At 44.2% G+C, this 27,312-nt stretch overlaps 1 protein-coding gene across 1 annotated transcript in view; it reads left to right on the forward strand.

The window, feature by feature from the left end:
* The first annotated feature begins 2,080 nt into the window (after positions 1-2,080).
* ITPKA (inositol-trisphosphate 3-kinase A) overlaps positions 2,081-27,312 on the forward strand; it is a 39,386-nt gene continuing 14,154 nt past the window's right edge. Inside the window, exons 1-2 of the mRNA XM_061343619.1 lie at positions 2,081-2,853; positions 26,277-26,373. Of these exons, the coding sequence (XP_061199603.1) occupies positions 2,350-2,853; positions 26,277-26,373 (601 nt within the window). The 5' untranslated portion in view covers positions 2,081-2,349. The remainder of the gene's footprint in view (positions 2,854-26,276; positions 26,374-27,312) is intronic.

The raw sequence follows: 27,312 nt of genomic DNA on the forward strand, positions 1-27,312 counted from the left end.
ATTAATTAATTAAAATTAAATGTTTGCATATATTTTGCTTCTATCCTCATTAACTGTAAGTAAAACCTTTAAAATTATATTTTACAACCTAACTATTAACTAATCTTCACCCTATATGGAGTGAGTGGTTGATCTCAGAACCGTTGCTAAGGTTAAAGTTTCCTAAATAAGCAAACCTTTTAAATAAGGCTTCCTAATCACAGACCACACATAACCCTGTAACTGCAGAGTCAGCAGGCAGAGCAACGGTTGACAGAGGCTGGAAACCAAAATGTCCTTCCACGTGCAGCAGGGCTCCCTGCAGGGTTCCTCTCTGGCCTGTGACAGATCCCACTGAACCTCTCTCCTGTGCACAAATGCTTTCCTACCTTGCTTACCTACAGCTGGAAGCTGCCACAGCTGCATAAGTTAAATGGGTCCAACCTCTGTGTGTGTAATCTCGGATAGCCATTTAAAACTGGCCTCCGTGTTTTCTACTCTAAATATGTATTCACTACCGTGAGACCTCTTATAAAACCATCAACTATAAAATCATGCTGTATATTAAACTCTTATGGCTTTAGGTATGTATTAAGCCTAGTCAGTCTTCATGTTTTGAGCCTGCCTTTCTGCACTATAAAATTTAAAACTATTTATAAAGCTCATCCTCAAAAGTGGTGACTCTTTATCTTCTTCCACAAAGAACTTAAACCCATTATGGTCTACCATGAAGGAATACCCTCCTACAGGCACTTCTCTCTGTCTGTTCGTGAAAAGCTTTCCTGCCAACCATTTTCTTCTGCACTTTACCACTAGTGTTTTTACACACTTTGCTGGTAGCTGTCATCCCACCACGTACCCCTTGGCAGCTCCGTGGGACAACCCCCACAGCGGTTAAAGAACTAAATCCACCAGAAGCTTTGGCTATTTCATCTGGAAATTCAGACGGTCCAAATTCCCAGCTTGGCATCACCTAATTCCAGAAAAGTGCACAAAGACGCATGGAGTTTCGTTTATGATGTTTTATGTATGAAGCTGCCTTTCTGCCTGTTCTGGGGCTCTGCGAGTGGCACAGGAGAAGACACGTTGCTCGGTGCCTGTTCAAACTGACTTTTCCAAAGACAGCTTGCAAGATGGGGCTGTAAAATAGTCAGCGGCAGCTGAATAATTCTTAGCCCTCTATGACTATCTTAGCCTTAGATTCAGAATAATCTGAGCGGATAGCAATAACTTATGGTGTCAGAGGACCAGGGAGTCCCAGTGCGGCCTGAGCATTGCTGCGTTATGTGCCGGGTGCGTGCAGCCCCTCCTGCAAGGAGCTCGCAGCCCGAGCACCAGGAGAGAGACAACAGATGGCAAGAGACAGATGGGAGAGTGCAAGGAAACAATGAGATAAATGAGCAAAAACTAAGTTGAACACTTTGGCATTTGGTTCCAGAATTGTTAGTTTTAATAACCATCTCAGCTGGTGTCACCCCGCGGTGGGATGCCTTTAACATTCCAAAGGTTTTAATGACTACAATGACAACACGTTCAGTCCTGCATGCGTTGTACTGCGGGTGAGGAGCGGGAGCCGAGCAGGTAACGGCGCGGTGGGGGTATTCTCTGCTGGTATTCGTTCAGCGGGGGGGGGGCTCGGGTACCTCGGCAACCTGGGGCTTCAGGCGCCCTGATCCCGCACGGCTCAGGCGGCGAAGTGCGGACTGAGGGAACCCCGGGCTTTGCGGGAGGCCGCTCTGTCCGCAGCCTCACCGCACGGCGGCGGGACACACACACACACACACACACACACACACACACCACACAAACACACCACACAAACACACACACACACACACACACCACACAAACACAGAGACCCCTGAGGGGCCTGACGGGAGGGCGCCCAAACCCGCCCCTCTTTCCCCTCAGCGTGGATGGGCCCTGCCGGGCCGGGCCGGGCCGCTCCTCCAGCCCGCGAGCGCTGCGCAGCCGCCATGCCCACCCCGGGGGAGCTGTGACCCCCGGCCGGGGGGCGGTGGGCGGTGGGCGCTGAGGTAAGGCGGGAGGCGGCACCTCAGGCAAAGCGAAACCAAAAGGGCGGAGGCGGCGGCGGGGAAGAGGCGGGACGGGGCTCCCCGCGGCGCGGCTCGCTCCTCCCCTCAGCGCCGAGGCGGAGCGGGGCGGTGTCGGCGGGTTGATCGTGCCCCTATGGCCCTGGCGCCGGGTCAGCGGGCACGGTAGCTGCCTTCGGCTGTGGCCGCGGGTGAGTCAGGGCTGCCCAGGGAGGGCGGGCTGGAGATGAGCCTCGCCGCCGTTCTGCGAGCAGCGGCCGGAGGCTGAGCCACAAAGAAGTTTCCCGGGCGGTCGGCGGCAGCGCGGCGCTCCCCCATGCACACCCCCGGCCGCCGGCCCTGGGGCGCTGCCCCGCAGGCGCCCGGCGCCGACCGCGCCATGCAGCCCCGCGCGGGGCTGCACAGCAGCCCGGAGCTCAGCCGGTCCAAGCGGCTGAGCGTCGGGGAGCTCCGCTCCCTCTTCGAGGCTCGCTGCGCCGCTGTTGCCGCCGCCGCTGCCCGGCAGCTGCCCGACCCGGCGAAGAGGGGCTGCCGGCCCCCCAACGGGGTGCTGCCGCCCGTCATCCCCCGGCTCACCGTCACCGCCGAGGAGAGCGAGGAGACGCAGGGCAGCCCCCAAGCGCAGCCGCCGCGCACGGAGGGCGGCTGGCTGAGGACGGACAGCTCACTGCACCTGCAGTCCCGACGGCTTTCCACCTCCTCGCTGTCCTCCACCGGCTCCTCGTCCCTCCTGGAGGACTCTGAGGACGACGTGCTGAGCGACACGGAGTGCAGGAGCCAGGGCATCGTGCACCTGGAGCACGGCGAGGACACCAACCAGGTAGGGGGTCTTGGTGGACGGGGAGGGACGGGGACCGTTTGCCACTGGGTGCTCCCGCTTGGAGTGAGGTTTCCATGACCCAACTCCACGCGAACTCCGGAAACTGCTGTCCTGGGGCCGGCAGCAGCGTGGTACCGGGTACCGGTTGCTGTGCCTGTTTGAAAGCCGCTGCTGCACGTTGACTCCTCAAACCCGGCCAGGTGCGTGCTGTTTCCTTCCTGCTGTGAAACTGCTTGATGTCCCGAGAGCACGGGGATCGTAAGTGGGTTGTTTTCTTCTACTTCCTTTTGTTTTGGTTTGTTTGTTGTTTTTGGTTTTTCCAATCTCCTTTATCAGATCTCCAAAATAAAATTCTTCCAGGCATTTACCAGCAGGTGTTTTTATTTTTATTTTTGTCTCTTTCAATCCTGGAGTCTGTGGTTGTCAATTTTTGAGCTGCTTCTTGCTGTGAGCATGACAGGAGATGGGGAGGAGCTTGGAATGGGTAGAATGCATGCTTTTGTCCGTTCTGGCAGTAACACATTCTTCTCAGTAAATCCCCTCTGTAATTTGGCAGCTTTCATCCATGAAGTGCACTTTTAAAGGCATATAGTTAGTTGCTTTCTCATGATCCTTGATGTATATTTGCCTGACTCTTTATGGTATGCTTCTTGGGGTACAAAGTAGTTGAAATCTGTTGCTTTAGCAAATTCCCCCTCCTACCGTTTTTGAGACCTCAAATTGTTGTTCTGCTGCCAGCTCGTAGGCACAGAATTGTTTTCAAGCAGAGCATATGTTCTGAAATAATGTATAAGCAAGAAGCAACTTGTAGGTGATACCTCCAGCTGGACTTTTCTCATGGTAATTGTGGGTTTACTACTGTAGAGGACGCATAGTGCAGGGGCTAAAATGCTGTGCACAGCATCAGTTTTGTTCGCATCAACTTGTTGCCTGTTTTTGCAAGACGGAAGGAAACAGAAGGTTTTGTACTTTGTCATAATGCATATCAAGAAACAGATAATAATAATACTTAATTTGTACTTTTGATCCTGAGATAGAATCTGGTGCGTAGGGGAAACGACTACTGTTGTTCTGCTTTCTTTTCTAAAATACATGTTGCATTAGAGGGTGTTTTGTGAAAGCAGCAGAGGAAAATAAAAGAGGGAAAAGCCCTAAGGGTCCTTTGACGCAGTACCCCTGCTACTGCAGTGGGCTGTGTGCGTGGTTAATAGGGAGCAAGAATTTAGTGATAATCCTTTAGCAATAGGGAGAACTCTGAGATGACGTTGTGGCATCTGGTTAACTTGTCCGTGAATATAGGCGAAGCAAAACCAATTCTTCAGGCAAGAAGCCATGCTACCTTTAAGGTTTGCTTCTGCATCTTTGAAGTCATTGGAATTACATGCACTATTGAGTCCTAAATCATTCATTGGAGCTGTATCTTTCGCTGTAGAGTGACAGGGAATGACATGCATGTATCTAAAACGTAAGTGGATGTGAGTGGTACTTCTAAATTACATGAAGTTTCTAGACATTGTAAAGTTGGAAAAAGCTTTGGTCACCTTTTAATTACAAGAAAAGAAAGTTGTAAAAGTAAAGAACAATGATTTATAGTAAACTAAAAATAGCTCTTTAATGAATAGGACATTCAGCATTTTAGTTGTGTGGGAAATGGAGAACTGTAATAGTATTATGAGACTGCACTATTTGGGAAAGTTTTTACAGGTTTCCAAAGTTTAGTGCAGGAGTTTTTAATGCCTCCTTGGTAAAGTAAGTATTCCCTGAAATGGTTGATCCTATGTGTTCTTAAAGCCGAGTTACTTTTCCATGCCTGCAGTGTAGGGGAAGATGGGTCAAACTGCCCACCAGGAGCCTGTATTCTGACTGTTCTTTATCTCATTACTCTGTGGCAGATTGGCAGACCAGGGCTGGGACTGGTGCCTAGGACTCTAAAACAGCAGAGCGAAGTTATCACCAACTTCATGACATTGCTTAATAAATTAAATGGGCCAGATCTTTAATCTGCTTAATGCATGCTTATGTAGTTCATCCTCCTTCCCTTGGTGCATTACCCACTGAGAGGTCATATCCTGGGAATCTGCAGGTTTCCACTGGTCCGGCATACTGCCCTTCATCTTCGGTGGCTGTACTGTGTGCCTGCTGGTACCTGGAGGTGACCAGGACAGGATTGTCCTTGTGTTTGATGCCTTTTGGTACCAGGCAATGCTGTGATACTAGCAGTCCTTATGCTCAGCTGCTGAGGCTTTACAGACACTGTTTCCTTGGTGTGTTACATTCTCACTGTTTCACTAAAGTAGGGGCCTGTGTTTTGAACCTGTATGGGTTGAACTTTACATTATGTGTCCGTTCTACTAATTAATGTTGAGGCTGCATGAGTAAGCATGTTTTAGAGCAGAAGCCTTTCGGTTCAAGGCAGGCATGTAAATGTGAAAATAACTAGAAATCTTATGATAACATGGGCAATGGGTTTATGTTTTGAAGATTCTGTTTAGAGGCAAATTTTGTTCATATTTATTGTTTTTAGTGTATGTATTTTAATAGATGAGGGCTTGTTCTCCTAGTGGAATGCATAGGATGAAGACTTCTGAAGGAAACTGAAGCCAGAGGTGGGCCAAACTTGCCGTTACCTAATCCATGGGAAATAGTGACATTTTAAAATTTCCCTTGTATTAGAATTTCCTTAGACATTTGCTTTGGAAACGTTACAAATTAATTTGGAGCCTGGCACCTCATGGCTAAGCTCAGACCAGTGCTCGGAGCACTGCTGGACTGTCAAGCCTACCAGTGCCTTGCAGGGACCTTGGAAACTTGCCCAGGTCTTCAACTGCGGGACTAGAAATTCTGATAATGTTCCTGCTATCAGGGCTTCAAGGCTTCCATCTGCAGGCTTGGGAACTTGTGACCTAAGGTGAAGAAGGTCCTCCCAAGCCCCTGTGCTGGGGTCCTCTCTTCTCTTGACCTGGAAATCAAGAACCAGTTGGGTCTTTGAAATATTGTGTGCTCTCAAGCTAACTGTGTGGGCCCTTGTGAAATGATAGAGCCCTTCCTCTGTGTGCAGGGCTTGCTGCCCTGGAGTTACCAGGGCTTAAATCCTGGGATGGTAAGCCTGGGAGTGCTGTCTCCAACTGTGCTCCATGGAGTATGGTTCTCCCAGGCAGCTCACTAGGCAAACAGAGCTCTCCAAGAGGAGGAGTGATTCAGCTAAGCGTTTCACAGAGCATTTTGAGTTGGATGAATTGGCACATCATGACAACATTACATTTCTGTTTCATATTGAGAGCAGTATGTGGGCATGTCCCTGGAGTATAAGGGCCCCTACTGCGGGACTGAATACCTTGGGACTTATGACTCATGAGTCATAGGAGTCCCAACCTGGCTCAGCATGGACGAAGTGCTGTTCCCATCTAGGCAGACCCACCTTTGAGAGAAGCTCAGTGGGTGGTGTTCCAGTTCCTCAGCACAAGTTCTGCATTTCATTTTGCAGTGATTAACAGAGGCTTTGGCAACTGGACCGCCCTGGCTTCCTGGAGGAAGACCCCTCCAGCAAGGAGGAGTTGCAAGTGTGGGAGAAGCCTGTTCTGCTGCTGTCCTGTTCTGCTGAACTTGTGGCTCTGTGAAAACCAATTTCACATAGCTGTGCTAATATCTTTGCATAGTGCCATACCTGGAGCTTCACAAAAACTTGGCAGTTAATAAAAAATAAATGGTTGATTTTTTATTTTTTTTTTAAATAGCCAATTGGCAGAATAGATTTTACCGTATGACAGCAGTTAACATTCCCTTGCCTTCCTTTGCATTTAAATGGGAAGCATGCTTTTCTACCCTTGCTTCATGCCATCTGGGAAGTGTATATACACAGTTGAATCTTGCAATGAAAGTGCCAGTGGTCCATTTATAGTAATGGAGAGAGTGCAAGAGTTCTATATTTTTGTCTTCATTCTGTGAGTGAGCAATTTTAAGAAATAAGTCTGGTTAGCACCTTCTTTGTTGGGACAGAGACTTTAAAACATGGTTTTCACAGAGAATAAACACTGTGAGAATGTACAGCAGCCTCTTGTCCTCTGCATAGGAGAATGTTATTTACTAGATAGAAACATGCCAAATAAATCTACTCGTTCTCATAACTGTGACCTGTCATTCCAAATTCCTAGATCTGTAACCATGAGAACAGCTGACAGCTTGCTAGAGAAAAAGCAGTTCAGTTCTTGCTTGCAGTGATACCAGTCCAGAAACTTTGGGGGATAGCTGTTAGTGAAGCTTATTTAGTTTCACTGATGATCTCACCATTATTGTTCATAATACCAAGCACCTTAAAATGGGCAAACATATAGAGAGGCATACACACTTAATAAACACAGACCAACATTTTCATCTAGTTTGGCTCAGGGGTGGGTTACATAAGCTAATGCAGTAGAATAGAATTGTTATTTTTAAATGAAGAATGGGAATGAAGGGATGACATAAGTAAGACTGTTAATGGGCTTTTAGCCCACTTTCCAGAGGAAAGAAGGCTTGTGTAATCACTCTATCAATTCTATTTTCACAACTTTAGTAGATTTCAGCCAAATTTGGCAGTGGCGTAGACATCTCAAAGTTTCTTTAAGAACTCTTTAAAGTTCCACAAAGATGAGTCTCTGGGTAGAAGAGAGGAAATCAAAATAAGTGCATACCTTTTCTTCTCAGGGGGAGAAGGTGCAAGATGAGTTCAGCAGCTGCCTTCTGTTTTACTTAACTAGCAAACTGGCATGTGCATACTGGGTAGTGCATCAGTGCTTGCTGCTTGAGCCAGCCACAGCAGGTTGTGTCTCTTGTCCTGAGGGTAGCTGGGAGAAAGCATGGGAGGGAGCATACAGTGCTGAGTGCTGGTGAGGTTAGGGAACATGGAAGACATTAGTTGAGGGACAGGGAGGAGGGTGAGGAATTTGTGGGGGGATGTGGAAATGTGAGTGGGATTGGAGTTTTTTTTGGCACAAGCTTATAAGGGGACAGTAACAAGCTGTAGTTACTCCGATAAGAGTGCAGGACAGTAGCTACCACTCAAGTAGAAACCAGGCTCCTTTAGTTTGCTGTTCATGGAATTACTGCTTTAATGGGATATGTTTCATGGTTCTAAAAAAATATGCTGGCTTATAATGACAGTCTTGTATACTGGTATCTTTCTCTTGTATACTGAACAAATATGAAGTGAACAGAGAAGAGTAGAATCAAAGAGTGGTTTGAGTTGGAAGGGACCTACCAAATGTCATCTAGTCCAACCTCCCTGCAATGAGCAGGGACCTCTTCAGCTAGATCAGGTTGCTCAGAATCACATCAAGCCTGGCCTTGAATGTCTCCAGGGATGGGGCATGCAGTAAGTTCCACGTTGAACAGTTATTGGGCCAAACCTCTAAACTGGGAGCCTTCTTTCAGCTTGAGGATGATTTCTTCACCACTTGTACATGAGTGGTGGAGTATATCGAAACATCAGCAGTATCAGTTCTAGTCATCATCATCATCATCATGGCTTGACTTCGCGAATGAAGATTTGGGAACGAACGAACGAGTTCTAGTGGTGACTGTTTATTAGTAATATGGATTCTTGTCTAGTAGGAAACAAGTTAGCTGTTGCCAAATCAGTTAAGAGAGGGCCAATTAAGTGTCTTATCATTTATGAGTTTCTGATCATGAGTATATCTGAAATGGTGACTTAGAGGCTACAAGATTCTTCTTTTGAAGCAGTTTCCCTCTCTTCGCATTCACTTTTTTACCTTAAAGGACATGTGCTTGGGTGCATAGTGTAAAATTGAAAGAGCTCTATTTTTTTTCTCATGGACCTGTTGGATTAGGTATGTTTATAAAAGTTTCTGTGCATGTCCAATTCCACAGTTCAAGCCTTCTTATAATGCTTATTGTATCTGGAAAGAGGGAAAGAAAGTTAACATCCTCATCCTCCTCATCTTTAGGTGATGCATTCATATCTAAAGAGGGCATATCTAAGCAGGCTTTTCTCAAGCAATCATTGACTCAGCAGATTTGAAGATTTATTTAAGAAAACCCATGCTAGTCTCAAAAGGAATAAGGCTAGTGGCTGGAGCAATAGTTTGAAAATTTTGCATGTCTGAATATTTTTGGGTTCTGACACTTTTACCTATTAAGCTTGTGCAATGTTCGTTTAAAAACATGTTCATCCTTGTGTGGTGGTTAACATAGACAAAAATAACCTCTTACATCTGAAGTTTAGTAGAAATTGAATGTGTTAAAGTGAATCAGTTTAATTAAATGTACACAATGTGATGCAACTTAATACAGCTTATATTTTTGGAATCTGAGAATGCACATCATGTTTATGTGGTAGATAGCTCTTTAGTGACTGAGAGGAACTGAGGATCATCGTACACCATTTTGTGGTGATTATCCATAAGATGTGATGGCAGATAATGTAATATTATCCTTGCACATCTTGGAAGGAAAAAGTGATCGTCTTTTGCACAGCACCAGTCAAGTCACTGTTTGTCTCTCTTCTACCTTCTCTGTCAATGTAGTTTTTGCAGAGAAAGGGGGCTGAGGCAGGAAAAATTGGCTTGTCAGTCCATCTTGCGTAGCGTAGGTTTAGATTGCATTTTTAAGTCTCTTCTCAACATTCTCTACCAACAGAGAGAATGTTTTTCTCTAAAAAGCCCACAAGTTGGGTGAGATGGATTGTCTCTCCATAGCACACATGAAGAAAAATATAATTAAAAAAAGAAGGGGGGGGGAGAAAAGAGTAAGTCTCCATCAGCTCATTCTAAGCAAAAGTATAGGGAAGGGAGAGAGGCTACCTGTTCATCCAGTGTCAGACTAGTAAATACATTGGTATATCATTTCTAGTGCTTAACTGATCTATTCTTATCAGTAATGGAGAACGTTTTGTGGGATAACACATCGCCACACAGCAGCGTTTGGGTGGGATTTTTGTATCTAGAAATGTTGAACTTCCCAGAAGTGATGGTATTTTCCTTTACATTCCAAAACATGGAGGTGTGAGACTGATGCTATAGAACCTACCCTGAACCAGCAGGCCTGGCTATTGCCTGTTATCAAACCTTCTATTCCTTGGCAAGCTTGGGAAGAAGTTAGCCAAAGACCAATTGGCAGCTCATTCAAAGCAATATCATAGACCTGGCACAATCCAGATTTAGAGCTTGGGACAGAATCTCCAAGCCAGTTGATGACTATAGCAAGCATGACACAGATGCTGCTTTGTGGGAGCTTGGCATTAACCCAGAATCCAGGATCACTGCTTATCTACAGGCTGGAATATCCAACTAAGGCGGTGCAGTGAAAGCAAACTCTGAACTGTTTATCCCAGTATACCAATATCACCTTTTATTCACATTCAACTTCAATTTGCTGTTCCTCATCAGCCTTCTGACCTCATCCGTACTTGAGCCAGGTAGATAACAGAGGTGTGGTTACAGGTGATAAAGAATAGCTATAGATACATGTTATGTCTGCATGTAATGGGAACTGAAATGTGTATGATTCATCAGTCCACCAAATGATGACCTGTTTTGCAGGAAGTTGGGGTGTCACAGAACTGCGTGAATAAGAAAGCTAGTGGCAATGGCACAGTTCACTTATGATGTATTAGAGAAAAGTACAAACTACTGTAGTCCTCATACAATTTTCATGTAAATAAGGGTAATGTCTCTTGGTAAATTATACTGAACACTGCATAGAAAGAATATGTCTGTGTTTTCCAGGGCTGGTAGGAAACCATCATTTGTTGTCAACATAAATGATTGTCCCCTGGTCTCTGTCACATCCTGACATAAATGATACAGCCTTAGCTTTTAGCTGCCTTCACTACTCTGAGCTGCCACAGAGAACACAGCTTTCTTTGTGTCTTAGACTTTTTTTCCAAGCAGCTCCATACAGTTGAGAACACTGCAGTGGTTCTTCTCAGTGAGGTTCACTGTGGACGGCATGTCATTTCTGTACCCTACTTCCTTTGCTTCCTATGGTGGAGTGCAGAATCAGATGTAGGTTACTACTACTCGCCTTTGAGGTGATGGCCCTGATCAGATGTAGGTTACTACTACTCGCCTTTGAGGTGATCCCCTTGTAATGCACACAAGGAGATCAGCTGTGAAGGATATGTTCCCATGCCACTCTTCAGGCACAGGAGGCAGCGTAGGAAGCTCAGCTGTGCATGAGGCACGAGGCAGCTGTGACCCAGGTTTGCAACATGAGAGGGACATTTCCCACCGGAACCAAAGAGCCTTTCCAAGCACAGTACTCCTTTGAGTGCCCTCTTTAGCATGGGCATGTCTTCATCCTCACTCAACTTCAGAGCTGGAAAGGGACTTTTTACAAGGGCATGTAGTGATAGGACCAGGGGTAATGGCTTAAAACTTAAAGAGGGTAGTTTTAGGTTGGATTTACTCTTTACTGTGAGAGTGGTGAGACACTGGCACAGGGTGCCCAGAGAAGCTGTGGCTGCCCCATCCCTGGAAGTGTTCAAGGCCAGGTTGGATGGGGCTTGGAGCAACCTGCTCTAGTGCAAGGTGTCCCTGCCCATGGCAGGGCGTTGGAATTGGATGAGCTTTAAGGTTCCTTCCAACCCAAACCATTCCATGATTCTATGACTTGAGAGTATGGGTCTTACTAGCAAAAATGCTGAACATTTGTACCTGCAACTAAAGTTAATGGGAAGTGTCCTACAACACTGTTCTACAATACTGTAAAACCCCAGGTATTAGGAAAAGCAAAAAGTGACACCTCAGATTGGGCTTTCAGAATTAGCGGGTACTTTTCATATTAACCTACATTTCCTGTGGTATTTTCCCTGTAAGAAATGAGCAAAACAGTTTGTTGCAGAGATTGTGAAAACAAATTCGTAACAATTTGGAAAGCACTTTACTACTGCAGTGGTGGCTGTCTTAAACTGCCACGTACAACTTAGTTACTATGTTTATGGTAGATTTCCAGTAAGTGAAGTAAAAATGGTAAAGCCACTGAGCACAGAATAAAAACAAAGAGCTGCTTTTTATAGTGTCAGGAATTGTTTGTTTACACTGAATGAATAGAACCACGGTATGTTATTATGTAATTAAAAACTATATCATAAGCTCTGCAGAAAAGGGTAAGCATTGCCATAGGGAGGATAACTAACTAAAGTTTGCACCTGAAACTTAAATTATGAAAATTTCTAGCTTTTGAGTACTCAATTTTGCATTTAAGACATTATTAAAGTTCCAGTGCAAACATAATTCTGCATCGGAACGGGTTCCCCTAGTGGAAGATGCTGACACATGACAATGATGTTTCATCCACTGTTTCCAAAGCATGTGCTGCAGAATGAGCCAGAGCTGGGTGGCCCATTTAACATGCCTGTGCTAAAGAAGGCACTCAAAGGAGTGCTGTACTTGAAGAGGCACTTCAGGCCCGGTGAGAGATGGCCCTCTTGTATAGGACAAACCTGGGTCACAGCTGCCTCGTGCTTCATGCACAGCTGAGCATCCTCAAGCTCACCTCCTGTGTCTGAAGAGTGAGATGGGAACATACCCTTCACAGCTGAGCTCCATCAGTGCTTTGGGTGTGCTTTGCCCGGCAGTCTCCACAGAAGGTAATTTCTAAAGGCTAATGAGCAACTACTGCAAATGAACTTGTTCTTACAGTTTGCCGGATTTGGTCAGGTTGGCTCCTGCTCTTCCTGTAGCCTGCTTCTCTGAAAACTTTTCTTTTGCCAAATTTTGGTTAGTAAGCTTTTCAGAGGATTCATCAGAAATTTTCTAATGATGTCAATATGTATGTTTTTTGAGCCTTGGAAAAAGCTGAAGCTTTGGAATTGTTTGGTCTGAAGCAAACAGGTTTTGTCTGTCTTTGAGGTGAGTAAATGTAGAGCAATTCTCAGAAGAATGAGATACACAGAAATAGAAAGACTTTTTGTGTTTTGGTGGCTGTACAGGAAATCTGGCTTTTGAGACCCTGATCTTCTGAAAGAGACAGAACTAGAGCAGGTCTTAAAAGGTGGTCTGTGTAATTTTCTCCATCGCTGTATGCTTTATGTGATGCTGTGATAGGAAGGATAAAAATCTCTGTGAACAGTGTTTGTGCAGATCAGCTGTTTGTTATCTTTTGTGAGGTTTGAGTGGGTTGTTGGCTAAGTGCACTTGACCTGAATGTTCTAATGATGATAATCTGGGATTGCTGTGGGTTCCCTCCTCAGCCATTCCCACCCATGCATGTTCTGTAGGAATGACGGCGCCGGTTCCACAAAGGGTCAGCTTTGTTCAGAGGCGAATGTAATCTGAAGGAACTAGGAAACCTTCCTACGCTCCAGCTTTCGCTTTTCATAGTGCGAGATGCTGAGTGTCGCAATTTGAGGCTGATAATTGGATACAGTTTGTATTGTCTTGCTCTGTGGAATTTAGAAAATTCAGGAAATTTTTTGCCTTTGTACTAATCCAGAGGTACCCATTTCAGGACAGATCAGGCCATTCTGTTGGAAATCCCATGAGAAGATTTAAAGTGGAGATTCTTGACTTTCAGACTTGCTTTTGCCTGTCACTTGCTCATGATGCCACCATGCTACCAAAGGCTTTCATTAGAAAAAATAATGAAGCCATATTTTAAATATGATAGGAAGAAGTGAGTGTCTAGAGTTCTTTGGCCTCATGATCTGCATGGTCATGGGCACTAATCAGGCCCCTGTAACAGTTTAATTGCTTGTTTACCCAAAGTTTATAGCAAGATCAAGCAAGAATATGTGACTGACTGCCTTCAGCAATGAGATGAGGGTGAGAGGGAGAATTCCTGTGCTATCTGGTAGCTCTATGCTTGTTGATGACTCTACCAGCAGTCTCCAAGTCATTCTCCAGCAGTAAGATTGCCTGATGTCCTGAGCATGGTTTCCCATTCCAGGATTAAAATTGGAGTGACAGAAAGCTAACGATTTTTTTTTTTTTTCCTGTATCCCTGTTTATCCATTGGGAAATTCTGCATTCCCTCTAGGAATACATCCTCTCCCATTGTCATCGTTGTGTGCCTTGATCCCAGGCTGCCTTTTCAGTCCTCTGATTATATAGGCAGTAATCCCATCTGGGACAGGGGTGGCTATAGGATGAATGCAGCCAAGTTGCCAATTTTCATTTTACATTATGTTCTTCTAGAAAAAGAGCAGGCAAGGCAGCAAAATCAGTCTTGGCTTGTGAAGTTAACTTCTTTGCATGGCTTGTTCCCCTGTGTGCCATGTGAGCCATAAACTGCTTGCAAATGATATTTCAGTGTCAATCTTCTCTTTGTCTGCTGAGCCCCAGTGAACTGATGTTGGTCACTCTTGGGTTCTGCTACTCATACTCAATCTAGCATAGAAGCTGCTGCTTGCTCCATATTTAGGGAGGCTGGTGTAGGTGGTTGTGCGGGATATAAGAGTGTGGCTTGCAGTTCTGTTGCTAGGAGCCAACAGTATTAAATTCATAAGTTTTATGGGGGTTTTAGTCTCTTTTACTATGAGATGAAAGTTTTGGTAGATAAATGGCTATGTATAAACTACACTCTGTTTGTTTTATATTTAGGTGGGTCTTAATAATTAGCAATTAATGCTTGTGTTTCTAAAAAGGTGGGATCTCCAGTATCTTGAGTGTAAACACGTGTTTACCTTCAAGGGAGAGGAAACATACTCTGTACAACACATTCACTATTGTTCAAACACCCACAACTCTTCAGGAAGGCAGATGCCTTGTTTCAGTTTCAGTCTTTCATTGAGTCATTCCTACTTATGTAAGATCTGAATTTGACTTTTCTTAAGGCAACATTATGGAAACTAAAGTCTTAAGTAATCCCATGTCTACAGGGACTACCTGCTTCTCATACGGAGGAGGAATTCAACTTTTATGTTACTCTGTTATCAGAAATTCTCTTTTGATTTGTAGTTCTGCTCAAGGGAGAAGTCATCTTTTCTCTGGATTCCATACATAGTTTCTAGTGCTACTTGGGGCAGGGAGAGTTTCCGTAATCTTAGGTTTGCTTCAAAACCCGACAACTACCTCATAACCCAGAAGGTCCTCTCCCTCCTATGGGGGAAGGTGAAGGGTCCCCATTTCCATATAATTCCATATAATTTCTAGGTAATGATGGTGTCTCCATCATTTCCATTTTCCATTTAAGGACTTCCATCTTCTCTGGGACATTGGCCTTATTTGTACCGTTGAGATGCCAACCAAAATAGGACTGTGATTTTGGTTTGTGTGTTTTGTTGTGTTGTTTTGGTGGTGGTGTTTTGGGGTTTCTAATCCTTTTGACACAGTGGTTTGGAATAATCTCACAGTTATTATGCTAAAACTCAGTGTTATTAAAGTGGCTGCTGAAGGATGTGGCCTTCCCCTAGGTAAATACCACACCCCACTAAATAACAGTGCCTATCGCATGTTGACACTCACATTCCATTGCAAAGGGTGGGCCGTATTTGAACAGTGGCGTACATGATAGGTGAAGTAGTAACTGCTTATGCTTCTTTAGAGGAAAATGGAGGTGTGGGTTTGGAGGAGACAAAGGAGAAGAGTCGGAGTACTGGATTTTGTCTTGTGATAGGTTAGAGGAGCAGGTGGCAAACTCTTACCAGTGAATGTCTTATCTGGTTTTTACATGAGATTTTTAGACTCTGATAATCCATTTCACTTAATGCTGTTGCTGCTTATTTCAATACTTGGATGCCTTTATTTACATGCCTCTAATTTAGTTTGCAAGTATTAATTACTTAAATTGTTCAGTGGTGTTTTGAAGTGAAGTTATTATAGCCTGCAGTTGTGGGAACTGGAGCAGCAAAAGGGCATGTGTCTGGACCTAGAACCAATCCTGAAGAAGCAGAGTCTGCTCAAATCTTTTCCAAGTGAGTGTTGGGCGTTTTAGGATGTTAAAAGTTGAATTATCATGGTAGGAAAGGAAAAGTTATATACATTTTAAAAATCAAGACCTGTCAGTAACCTCTTTCTGTGTATGTGCATATATATACATATGTGTATCCAAGTTATATGCAATAACTTCAGAAACCCTGAATTACAGACAAGTGTTGGTGTGAGGGACTTAAGTTTTTAAATTAATGTTTTAATACCTTTTAGGTAAATGGGAAATAAAGCATAGAAAGGGATCGTGTCCTATAGGACATAAGTATCTTTAGCTGATATGCTAACCTGAAATGAATTATAGCACAGTAGCCTTCCACTGTTACAACACTGCATTCTTTTCAGGTAGGATCGCAAAGTTGTAAGTGATTTTGATGTCCTTACACAAGGATACACTGAAAGCATAGTAAGCTTTTAACGTGTTCATTAACCAAAGCTCCTAGGGATAGGAAGAGAGGAGTTTTTACCAGTTAATAGAAGACAGTTTTGCAATTTCTGTCCGATGGTAGTGGTTTGTGGTGGATGAGGAAGTGTAATAAGGGACAAGCGTTACAATTTCCTTCGTTTATCTGCTCAGGCTGAAGTTTCTCCTGTGGATACTGAGTCACTGGGGTGTTAAACTGGTGGTGAGCCTAGCCCTGAGCTGCTGGCAGGCAGAATAGAGCAGTGTGTGTATCTGCACCACCTTAGCAAATAAGATGGGAGCACACGCTCAGCTTCCTTCACAAGTGCCTGGAGTTCACTCAGGGGAGAACAGCTTCTTCAAGATATTTCCTGGCTTGTGGCCAGAGCACACTCTCTCTTGATGTCATGCAGAAACTACACCTGATCTAAGTGGATTGGCACTTGTCGTGGTACATTGGGATTTGAGGTCATACACAGTTCACAGACGATGTGTTCATGCCTTAACAAACTGCGCTTGTGTTTTAGGCTGAACCTGTTTGTTGGTCTATACGCAGAGAAGTGTGGATGTGTTCGGTTTTAAGTATTCCAAAAAATTGATCCTGTTTGAAACTGGTAATTCTGTGTCTTGCCTGAGGGGATCTTAGGCTCATTTTTTTCATCTAAAGAGTGTTGTCTTTCTAGATGTCCCTTTCATGTGACCAGTAATGTCAATCGGTGACCCATGACAAGTGGAGGATAAATGGAGGATGGGCAGAAAATCTCAGATTGCTAAACTGTGGCACAGGCAGTTTTTGAAGACTCAAACTGCAGTTGTTTTGGAGGTTAAGAAAGATTTCTTTCCTTCTGCCACACCATCTGCTAAAGTGATGTTTGATTTACCACAAAATTTTTGTGAGTGATGGACAGCCTGGATAAATCTCAAATGTCTGGGATCTGACAGTGACTCAACTTTCCTGTAGTGAGGAACTTTCCATTTACTTCTTGGATAATAACATTTCAGTTTCCAGTGAGACTGAAGTTCTGGCAGAACCCTGGTAGGGGCAGAACCTCCTTTGGTTAAATTTTCCTTTGCTTAGCAGGGACATGGGGCAGAGCTTCATCCTGCTAGAGAAGCAGTGTCTTTTAGGGCAGAGCACAGCACAAACTGCCGAGGTAGAGATAATGGCCCTGTTTAATGCCTGCTATCAAAGATAGACATTTCAGTATCCCTTAAAACAGAAAATATTGATTCTTACTGAAATAAAATCTGTCTTTCAGTGAACAGTGTTGGCTTTTATAACATCTCGGTGAGAAAAGTGAAGGAAACCCTTGTGGCAGTGCAGCTTTAAAGCCGTCTAATTCCTTGACTATTTTGACTTTTGGGCTGGGAATGACATAAAGGTTGTGGATATTTCACCCGATAATGACCAGAAACAAAATGCCAACATTGATTCCCGTAGAATAGTCAGCACCCTGTGGCTCTTGATGCTGTTTGCAGGAAGGCAAGCAATGCTTTTGCTTCTTTGCACTTCATTTTCCTCTGATTTGGAGAGGAACTCCTGGAATTATAAGTATAATCCAAATGTGGGGTGAGACATTGGACTTTGTACTCCTATTAATTCAGTCTGATACTGACTGTCCATTTCTTTCCACTTCTTCCTTCAGTCCAGATGTAGTGAATATCCAGTGAGCTTACCGAGCATCCTGAAAGGTAGCAAAGCAAAACAACATATGCCTCTCACTGCATGGTGAGGCATGACAGAGGAGAAAACACGGGAACCTGAGTCTTCTGTCTCTCTGTGCTGTTTCTGCTTATAACAGTGTGTTTCTCATGACTCTGAAGATTTAGCCCAGCCTATCTTGAGCGTGGTACAAACAGGAAATGAAACCCCTGCAGTCAGAGGATACACCTGCCAAAGGCTGGTGGAGCAGCTGGGGCCCTCACCCATGGTTGGGTGCAGAACCGGAAGCATCAAGAGCTAAGTACAGGCTGAACACCGTTTCTTCTCCAAGGTTTGGAGGCTGGATGGTGACAGAGAGAAAGGGAGGGATGAAGGTGTAGTCACAGTTTGCTTGGCAGTCTGATGAGAGGTGCTGATCTGGAAGTTGCTCATGTAGCATGCAAACTGCTGTCCTCTAGGAGTTCTCCCTTGCTGTGGATCATCAGTCTTGCAGCTCCAGCTGGCACTTGTACACTGTAGGAAGATCAACTGTGTGGCAAAGCAGAGAGTGTTGGTTCCCTTGGGGACTGAAGCAGATGGAGGGTTGGTCAAGGCTCCTAAGGTGTCTGGCACATGGAAGTTGCTCAGTGACTTCCTCCATCAAGGATATATTTTGTATTTGGTATATATTCCTTGAGTGACAATGGACAGCTTTTGAAGTAGCCCTGGCAGAAGGCATTTGCAGTGATTTGGCCAAACTATCAGTTGGTGTGGTTGGCATAGCACCTCTGACAGGCTGAAGAATGATGCTGTTGCGTATTAGGTCAGGGCACAGACTTTTTAAAGCTGATGCTCATATATGCAGACTTTGGGCTGGGCTATCCGTTGATGCAAGTTATCGTAGAGCAACATTTAGGTTCTGGCCCTGAACACTTTTCTGGTTAGCAATAAATAATGAGTACTGTGTGGACTACGGTTTGTGTGCATCAGAAACCTTTCACTGCCCGGGGACAAGAGAAGATGAAATGTGGTAATAGTGGGGCTAAGTCAGTTGCTGTGAGAGCCTCACACTATCTTAGAACCTGAATCAGTGCTGGGCTCAGAAATTTAGTTATAAAGGTTTGTGTGTGTGTTTGCTCACATACTCCTGTTGGAGCTTGCTTGGGAAGCATTCATCTTGTTGACTTGCTCTTTCACCTCCCACCCATTGAGATCTTTGTCTCGATTTGTGATTCATGTCTGATTCAGCCAAGTGGGTAGTAGACTTGGCAGCAAGAATCTTAGTTTGAGGATTCCAGAAACCTTTAATAAGGGGCAAAAGCACAGAAATGGGTGATGGAAGTATGAAGTAAGTGGCTTATATGACAAATTCAGGGTTATCTTGTTATTTGGGGCACTTTTGTTTTAGCTATGGGCAAATCCTGCACCTTGTTTCCCTGCACAAGGCTTTTTTGGATGTTTCAGTTATATTTCTCCCAGCGAGCAAGGTAAAAATGACATGTATGCCTCACTTTCTCCATTGCAGTGCAATGCGTTGTGAGGTCTTCTAAGTTTCTTCAAATACCAAATGATCCCAAGCTTAGGAGCTGTTATAGCCTGGACAATTGAAAATAAAGTAATGGAATTTTCGCTGCAAGGAAAAGCTTTTACTGTCTGCTTTAGATACTTTAGAAGTGTGTATATGTGTGTATATACATTTGTTTATATTACTAGAAGACAGAACAAGGGTAATTATAATTTGTTTTATATTGGGCATAAAAATGTCTGCTGCTCCAGGATCTGAATCTGATCAAGTCAACTGCCTGCCTCTTTCAGATCTACACCTTCTTTCAGAACTCCACTAAGACTTAAACTGAAAGAACTCAAGCCCAGAATCCCTCAGTAGGCAAAATCTGTGACTGTAACCAGAAAGATACCATGTTGCTCAGCAACTCTCATTATCTTTTAATTATTTTTGTATTATATATAACATCACTCAATTCTCCATGAGATGAAACCATCTGGTTGGCTATGCCAGAGCTGCGCTTCCTTGAAGAACTGAAATCCCTAATAACCTTTGGAGCTGGCTGCTGGGAAGCTGCACCCATGGGAGGCACAGTGCTTTGGTGGAAATTAAGCTGATGATAGCATGTCTTGGTAGAATATTGTGATTTTGACAAATCAGTAATTCTTTGTTAAAGTGTTTGTGATTCTATTTTTTAATAGGTTGCAATTACAGTACTGTAGTTATTAATTCCATTCACACAGAGAATCATCTAATTACAGGGCCGTTAAATTATACTAGTAATTGTCTTGGCTGTGGTCCTCTCAAAATGATTTCTTGTGGGTAGTGGCTGCACTGAGACAGATGAAAGCAAAGTTTTGTTCAGGCTAGGCTTAGTTCATTAATAAGTTTAGTAGCTTTAGACCTACATTGAAGTTCTTTGCCTGTGCAGGTCCAATATGTCAGGTCAAAGCTAATTCAAATAAAATGACACCACCGAAAATGAACAGTTCTCTACAAAATCCTCTCACCTGTCTTATTTATCTTAGTTTATTAAAACTGAAGTAAACCAGCTTGAAAGATAGTTTTTTCTTAATCCTTTATGCTGTTTTACTCAATTATTAAATTCAGTTTAGAAAATGAAATTAACTCAGAGGGCCTAAAAAAACATTTTATTGTTAAGTAAATATATATGCTATTAAAAGTAAACCAAACAATGATAAAACTGCAAAACATACACAAAGCTTAGAAGGAACAAATATTAACAGAGAGCTATTTGCAAAACTAGACCCTACCACCTGGTCACGCTGCTGCTTACCACAGCTCTGTGAATAACCTTACAGACCTTGTGAAGATTTGTTGTATCACTCAGAGTATAATGGGTGCTAGTGTGTGACCCAGAAGGAAGAGAAGGGATGTGGTGGGGAAATCACAGCAGAAGGGTGAGCCACTGGAGAATGACTAGTACTGTGCATGGATAAATCATACCCAATACCCAGCTTAGTAATGCTTAGGGGCCTGATCATAGAGGGAAGTTACAGCTAATGGTCTGATGGGTTCTTTTCCAGTCACTGTTGTCACTTCCACTCACTGTGTCTCCAAAGAGGCCAGCACCCATCACCTTCTCACCTGCCTGCTGCTCACTCGTATTGCATTGACTGAGATTGCCAGGCACGGTGTTGCTCGGTGCTCTCACATTTTGAGCACATGGCTTTAACAGAATTATTTTGAAACACATGTAGTAACTTTCTGATAATCACAGTTTTCTGTGCTCCTTACAGTTCCCTGTGGAGGAACCTTGTTCCTCCTAGGAGTTAGTGAGACACTGAGTAGGCAGTGCCAGCAAGCAGCATGGATCAGATATCAGCCCCCATGTCCCAGAGTGGCATTATTTAGCCTAAAAGTTGTGAAGACACTAAGAGAACAGTAGATGATGATGACTGACAATTAAGTATTCTTTCTTAAAGCCTTTTAAGGGAAAAAAAAAAGATTACAAAGAAATTTCTCACTATCCTTTTGTTTCTTGCTGTCATAATAGCTCTCTGTAGGCTTGCGTAGGCTTCGTACTAGTGCACAAAAAAAGACAACAGGATCTTGGATAAAGAAACTGCTGAAATTTTCCTGGAAAAAAAGATTCCAGGGTCATTTCTTACTGTAGTCTAGCAAAATTTCCATGGAAATTTACGAGCTCAGGCAAGGAAATACCCCTCCACTGTGCTGCTGCTGTGCAAGAATGAACTTCTTCAGGGGCCCTGTTGATTTATGTTACATTTTGGTGTGCCTTTGTTCTTTAGCTCACTGTAGTTTCAAGTAATATGCTGGGGTTATTAAAATTGATGGATTTTTCTCTTTCCTGAAGAAAAGGATTTTCTTACCTTCCCTTCTTCTTTTCCCCCCAGTTTAGCTGTGCTTTTAATTACTGTAATTGCTTCACTTAGGACTCAATCCTGCAAATTCCTCTGTATGTTACCTATTTGTCAGTGCTTGCCTGAGGGTAATTATATGTGTTTAAGGTGTTCATAGAACTGAGATACTTCTTTCTTTTCTTTCTTAAGGTCCTTTTCAACCCAAACTGTTCTATGATTCTAGTATTCTATGATTTTACCCTTAAAAAAGGAAGAGGGTTTATGTATTTTTCCACAGAACAGCAGAGGAAGGTTCAGTCCCTATTCCCCATTGCCCTTAGGAATCGGAGTGGCTCTCGTGTCCCTGAGGGATTCAGCATGTGCTCGAAGAGAAATGTCGACTGTTCTACATTGCCTGTAAAATGACAGCAGCAACACAAAAAAGCCAACCCCTCCCAATTCAGGGAGTCTGCACTAATCTGTGCAGTGAACTTGGCTACTGGGATGTTACAGCCCTTGTCCTGAAATGGTGGGAGAGTTTCAGGAAACCCTTGTAGTTCCTGGGGATAAATCTTGGGGATTAAGCTCTTGAGGCTTGACCCCAAGCCCCTTAAAATGATGAAATGTCTCCCAGTGAATTTGGTGGGTTTTCCTGTCAAGGCCCACTGGTGTGTTTGGGTAGGATCATCATGGCTGTGCTTCTTCATACTAGCAGAATGTGAAGCTGTGGTCTCATCATGAGAAAAGACCTGGAGAAAGCTTGCAGAAAGCAGTGGCCTTCAGTTACTGCTCACCTTTGTTGTTTCTTAATGGGTAGACATGATGGCAACAGCTAGCTTTATCCAGGGTTGAACAGTTTGGGAATGCCTCATCTGGCCAGTGTCTTGTCTGCATATGCCAGTGCTAACGCAGAGCAAGTCTCCCACATCTGCTGCAGGGATGTATGTTTCTTTTCAGTACAATGCTTCAGATTCAGAGGTGTGATTCAGAAGTGTAATCCAGATAACACAGATCAGTGTCAGATACCAAGCCACAGTCCTTTGCATGCTATGTGTCTGTGTTGTGGGAATCAGTTCTGCTGCTCCCTCCCCTGCTTTCTTTGTTCCTTTGATACCAGGGACATGGTTCTGGTGGCACAGCCCCTCACACAGGCTGACCCATTGGCAGGAAGCAAGCTTCTCCCCTCTTCAGCATCCCATAATTTTTATTGCTTAGGGAGATGTATAGAGTGTAGCAGTTACAGTTGCTGAATCTAACAAAGGATATTAAGATTTCTCATGTTTGCCTCTTGGCCCTTTTGGAATGGTTTCCGTTTTCCTACTGGAAAACTCTTAAGTATATTGATCTCAAGAGGCATATGAAACAGCATCAGTGATGTCAAGAGCATCTGATTCAGGCAATCCTGATACAGAGATGCCTGAGTTTTCTCTGAATGTATGTAACATTCACTGGTCAGATATCCAGAAATACCTGAGAGCTTGGAGAAAGCCAGGCAGAGCAAAAGGTCAAGGAAGATTAAAGCAACAGGGTGTGAGGAACATACAAATACAGATGGGCAGTGATAGCAGTCCTCTTTGCCACTGCAGCATATATCAGTGATTTGGAAAGCACATAATACCATTGCTAACAAAGAGGAAGAGATCTTGCTTTAGAAATAGAAGTGAGAAAGATTCCTCCTACAGCAGGCACACAGTTTTCATCTTCCCACTCACACCACTGCTCCAACAGTATGCAGCCCTGTTTGCATCCTCGCAATCTGCATCCCGAGTTGAGTAAGTCTGGGGAGACTGGAAGTTGCAGTAGGGGGAAGTGTGGGATGGGTCTCGAAACAGGCCTTGCCCTCTTAGCTTGAGCCCCAGGCTTTGCCTGTGCTGGGGATGGGGGGGGAAGGAGGAGTTTATAAAGAGATTATTGAAGTTAATAAATAAGAATTGTCATTGTCTGTTTATCATATGAGTAGCTTAAACATCCTTAACCAAGGCAGCTGTAACCTAAGCAGCCAAAGTCCACTGGAGCTGAGGCTGCTTTTAGCCCATTGTCTCCTCTTCACACCCACAGTACAAATAGAAGCTGCAGCTCCTTAGGGCTGGGTGGGAGGGAGGAGGCAGGAAAGCCTCTGGAGTGTGGTGTTGCATTGACAGTTGATGTGCATTGCTTGAAAACGCTGCTTCTCATCACTTCTGGAGATAGCAGTATGAGCTCATGGGGAGACAGGGTGCAGTTTGTTAGGAGTGGGACATTATGATGAGTAAGATCTTTATTGGAGAGTTATGGAGCAATGCTGACTTCTGAGTAAGGGATGGGGAAGAAGCAGTGTTACCCTGAAAACCGGGCTGGACTCCTCACAAACTAAAGTCTTTGGCAGGAGTTACATTAACTGGGGTCATTTTAATTCAGAATGATGTTTACTTTCAGCTGCTCTATAAATAACTTAGGGCTGTGTCCCTCTGGAGTAGAAACAGCAGAGTAGACTGAAGGGCTTCTGCTATTGGTTAAATCTGGCACATAAACTATATGAAAGCAATTCATCTTTGCTACTTGAATAACAATATTTTTATTGCACTTTCCTCCAGAAGGAAGCTGTGGACATTTGTAAGTGGTGTACAAGAGTCTTCTCATCCTCACTCAGCAGCAGCTAGCTCTGTGAAAGAGCCAAGTCACTGTTTAGCACTGCAAGCCTGCAGTTTGGAATGATGTAAAGCAAATAACAAAGAATATGAAAGGGTTGTTTAAACATGCAGAAGTATTTATGAAACTGGGGTTTACTTAGAGCTGGTCACACCTGTGGAGTCACAGTAAGTGCAACAGAGTCTTCATGATTCCCACACATCCAAGATCTCACTGGTGCAGTATGTTTTCAGAAGTATTACCTCTGCATGGGCAATTACATCAGACCAAGAGTGACTTCATTTCAGCTTGAATGGCATTCAAAACCAAAGGGAAATAGGAAGAAGCAATCTTATTTCAGAATAAGTATGCTTGCAGAACATAGAATGGTTTGGGTTGGAAAGGACCTTGAGATCATCCAGTTCTAACCACCTGCCATGGGCAGGGATGCCTCACCCTAGACCATGTCACCCAAGGCTCTGTCCAACCTGGCCTTGAACACTGCCAGGGATGGAGCATTCACCACTTCCCTGGGCAACCCATTCCAGTGCCTCACCACCCTCACAGTAAATTATATTATTATGTCAGTTTAATTTGCATATAATTTAAAACTTTTTTGTGAAGACAAATACTTGAAAGAAAGATCTCTTGTGTCTGTGAGTACACGTATCCTTGTGATGCACTCACTGCTGCAGGGTTTTGCCCTCCCAGTGACCAACATTGCTAGAGGATACCTTATAAGAAATGTAGTGTAAGTGACCGAGTATGGGGAAGGGTGGCCAGGTCACAGTGTGATCTGGAGAGCTACATTTTGCCTGTGTATCATTGCCTGCAATTTCACCATTTGTTACTTTTCTACTTCTGTAGAAGTAGTAGAAGACAATAAAAATCAGGTGTCCTAAGTACCTCAGTCATCGATCGTATCAATACACATGTTAGAGAAGACATGGTAGTTTTAAATGTTGACTTTTCAGGTGACCTAAACTTGTTTTGAGTGAAATCAATGCCTTCCATTGATCTTGGTGAATGCCAGTTAGTTAGACCGTTGATAACCACTTCTGTAAATGCAGCCTAATCCCCAGCTATACTTGATCCCGGTAAAATCCCCCTCAGCGCTAAATTGTCATGCACAAGTATTGTGCAGCCCTGTTATTTTCTCCAGTAGGGTATCTTGTTCTGGTGACAGAAGAAAGGAGCTACTGGCCTTGTTTGTAGGGCACTTTGGGACCCCGCACTGTGTGACACCCGTGCCATTGGGCTGTGGTTCTCTCCCACCCGGGTTTCAGTTCCAGAGCACGAGACTCCTTTACTTTCTATGTTTCTTTCTCCTTTCTGACACTGTGGCAGAGGGCTCGGTGCTGTTTGTGAGCAGCTGCTCTGTTTCCCTGTCTGCCCACAGCGGTACCCGTGCAGCTGCACTGTGTGGCAGCCAAAGATACCCACAGCAGTGCCCAGCTCTGTTAAAGAGTAACGAGGCTGGGAAAGAGGGGAGGGAGCAGGAAAATCCCTGACCTAGGGTAGAATCTGCAGCACACTGTAGAATCAGTGGGTGTCAATGGGTGCTGAGGGACCTCTGTGTCCGGCTAGAGATGCTGTTTCTATGCGTCTGTCACAGTAAGACTCACCTGCTGACTGGGAGAAAGCTGTTAATCACGGGGTGATGCTGAAGTTCCCTGGGAAAGGAAGTGCTGCTGGCAGTGGCAAACAGCTTGTGTTCATGTCTCATGGAAACTTAAATGTGTGTAAGCGTGTGTTCAGCGTCTGCTGCCCACATACTGTGTGACTCAGAGAGGGTCAGGTGTGGCTCAGAACAGGCCTATGACGTGCAGTGTGATGGGGCTTTTATTTCTTGCAGGCAGCTTTCTTGTGGATGGTAGGACACTATGTGTGTGTTTGTCCAGTCTTGGGTTTGTGTGTGTATTTTTCCAACGAGGATCACTGTCTGTTTTATGGTTCCACCTTTGAGCACATACAAATGAGGAAGGAACAATTCAACATGCATGAAGGTATGTGGCAGGTTTGGGATTTGTCAGGGTTTCAGCTTTTGCTCAATTTAATGTTTCTTTCCTTTGTATTCCAGAAAAAAGCATGGCATACAATTAAAACCATGGTTAACTTACCAGTCATCAGCCCCTTCAAGAAACGCTACTCGTGGGTGCAGCTGGCTGGGCATACAGGTGAGACCAATGTCTTCAATGTGATTGTCTTTGGAGTGGGGATGGCAAGAGCAAAGAAAAGAGTCTTCAGTGTTTCTCTGTTCCCATCCTTCAAGGAAAAGGAAGGAGGAAGTATCAGATCTGTGAACCAGAACATCTTTCTTTCAGTTGTGGTGGGGATAGGAAAGAATGAATAATGAGAGGAGCAGGGAAGCAATGGCTAGGCTCTATGGAAGGGCCAGGCTCCCCATGCACCCTTGTAAGGTAGTATTTGTTAGAGGGGAAGCAAGAGGGACTGAGGAGCTGAAGCCCTGGTCCATCTGTTGCTGTTGGTTGTGGTATGGGATCATCTTTCTTGATTGAGTAGCCAGTGTTAGTTCCCTGGTGGGAAGGATCACTGTCTGTGCCTGTATGTGCTTTGTCACTGGTAAGGACGGTGTTTCTAATACCAATCTCAAACCCTCTCATCTGAAAGTAAGCACTTGGGTGGAAAACAAATCTGGTGCAAATTGACTTGCTGACCAGGTGTTTGCATTGTGAGCCCGTCACTGTTCACTGCATGCATGTGAGGAGCAGCGCAGTCCCTGGTTCTATATTGTGTAGAGGTTGGTAATTGTGCTCCTAATGTCAACTTTGTTTCATTGGTAAGGGAAAAAAACAACAAAGAGAAGTCGTCAGCTTTGCTTCTCTTGTGCTTCATTTAATTCCTATGCAGCCTGTGCTCCTAAAGTGCTAGTGTGGGGTTTATTAGTACACATGTGGGCAGGCACCTACGCTGCATCGTGCTGTAATGCAGTACCTGAACCACCTCTTTATTATGCTAATGCACTAGTATGGTGCACTTCAAAGCTGTGCAGAGAAGTTTATTTAGTCCTAGTAAACGAGTAGCTGCATTTTGCACGGTGGTATTGGTGGGACTGGTTTGTATCATGCAGAGTGGCAAGGTGAACAACCGCTCTT

This window comes from Neopsephotus bourkii, unplaced genomic scaffold (assembly GCF_033783945.1).
Source record: "Neopsephotus bourkii isolate Nb327-2 ecotype Australia unplaced genomic scaffold, CSIRO-AGI_Nbou_v1 NB_1825, whole genome shotgun sequence".
Lineage (NCBI taxonomy): Eukaryota > Metazoa > Chordata > Aves > Psittaciformes > Psittacidae > Neopsephotus > Neopsephotus bourkii.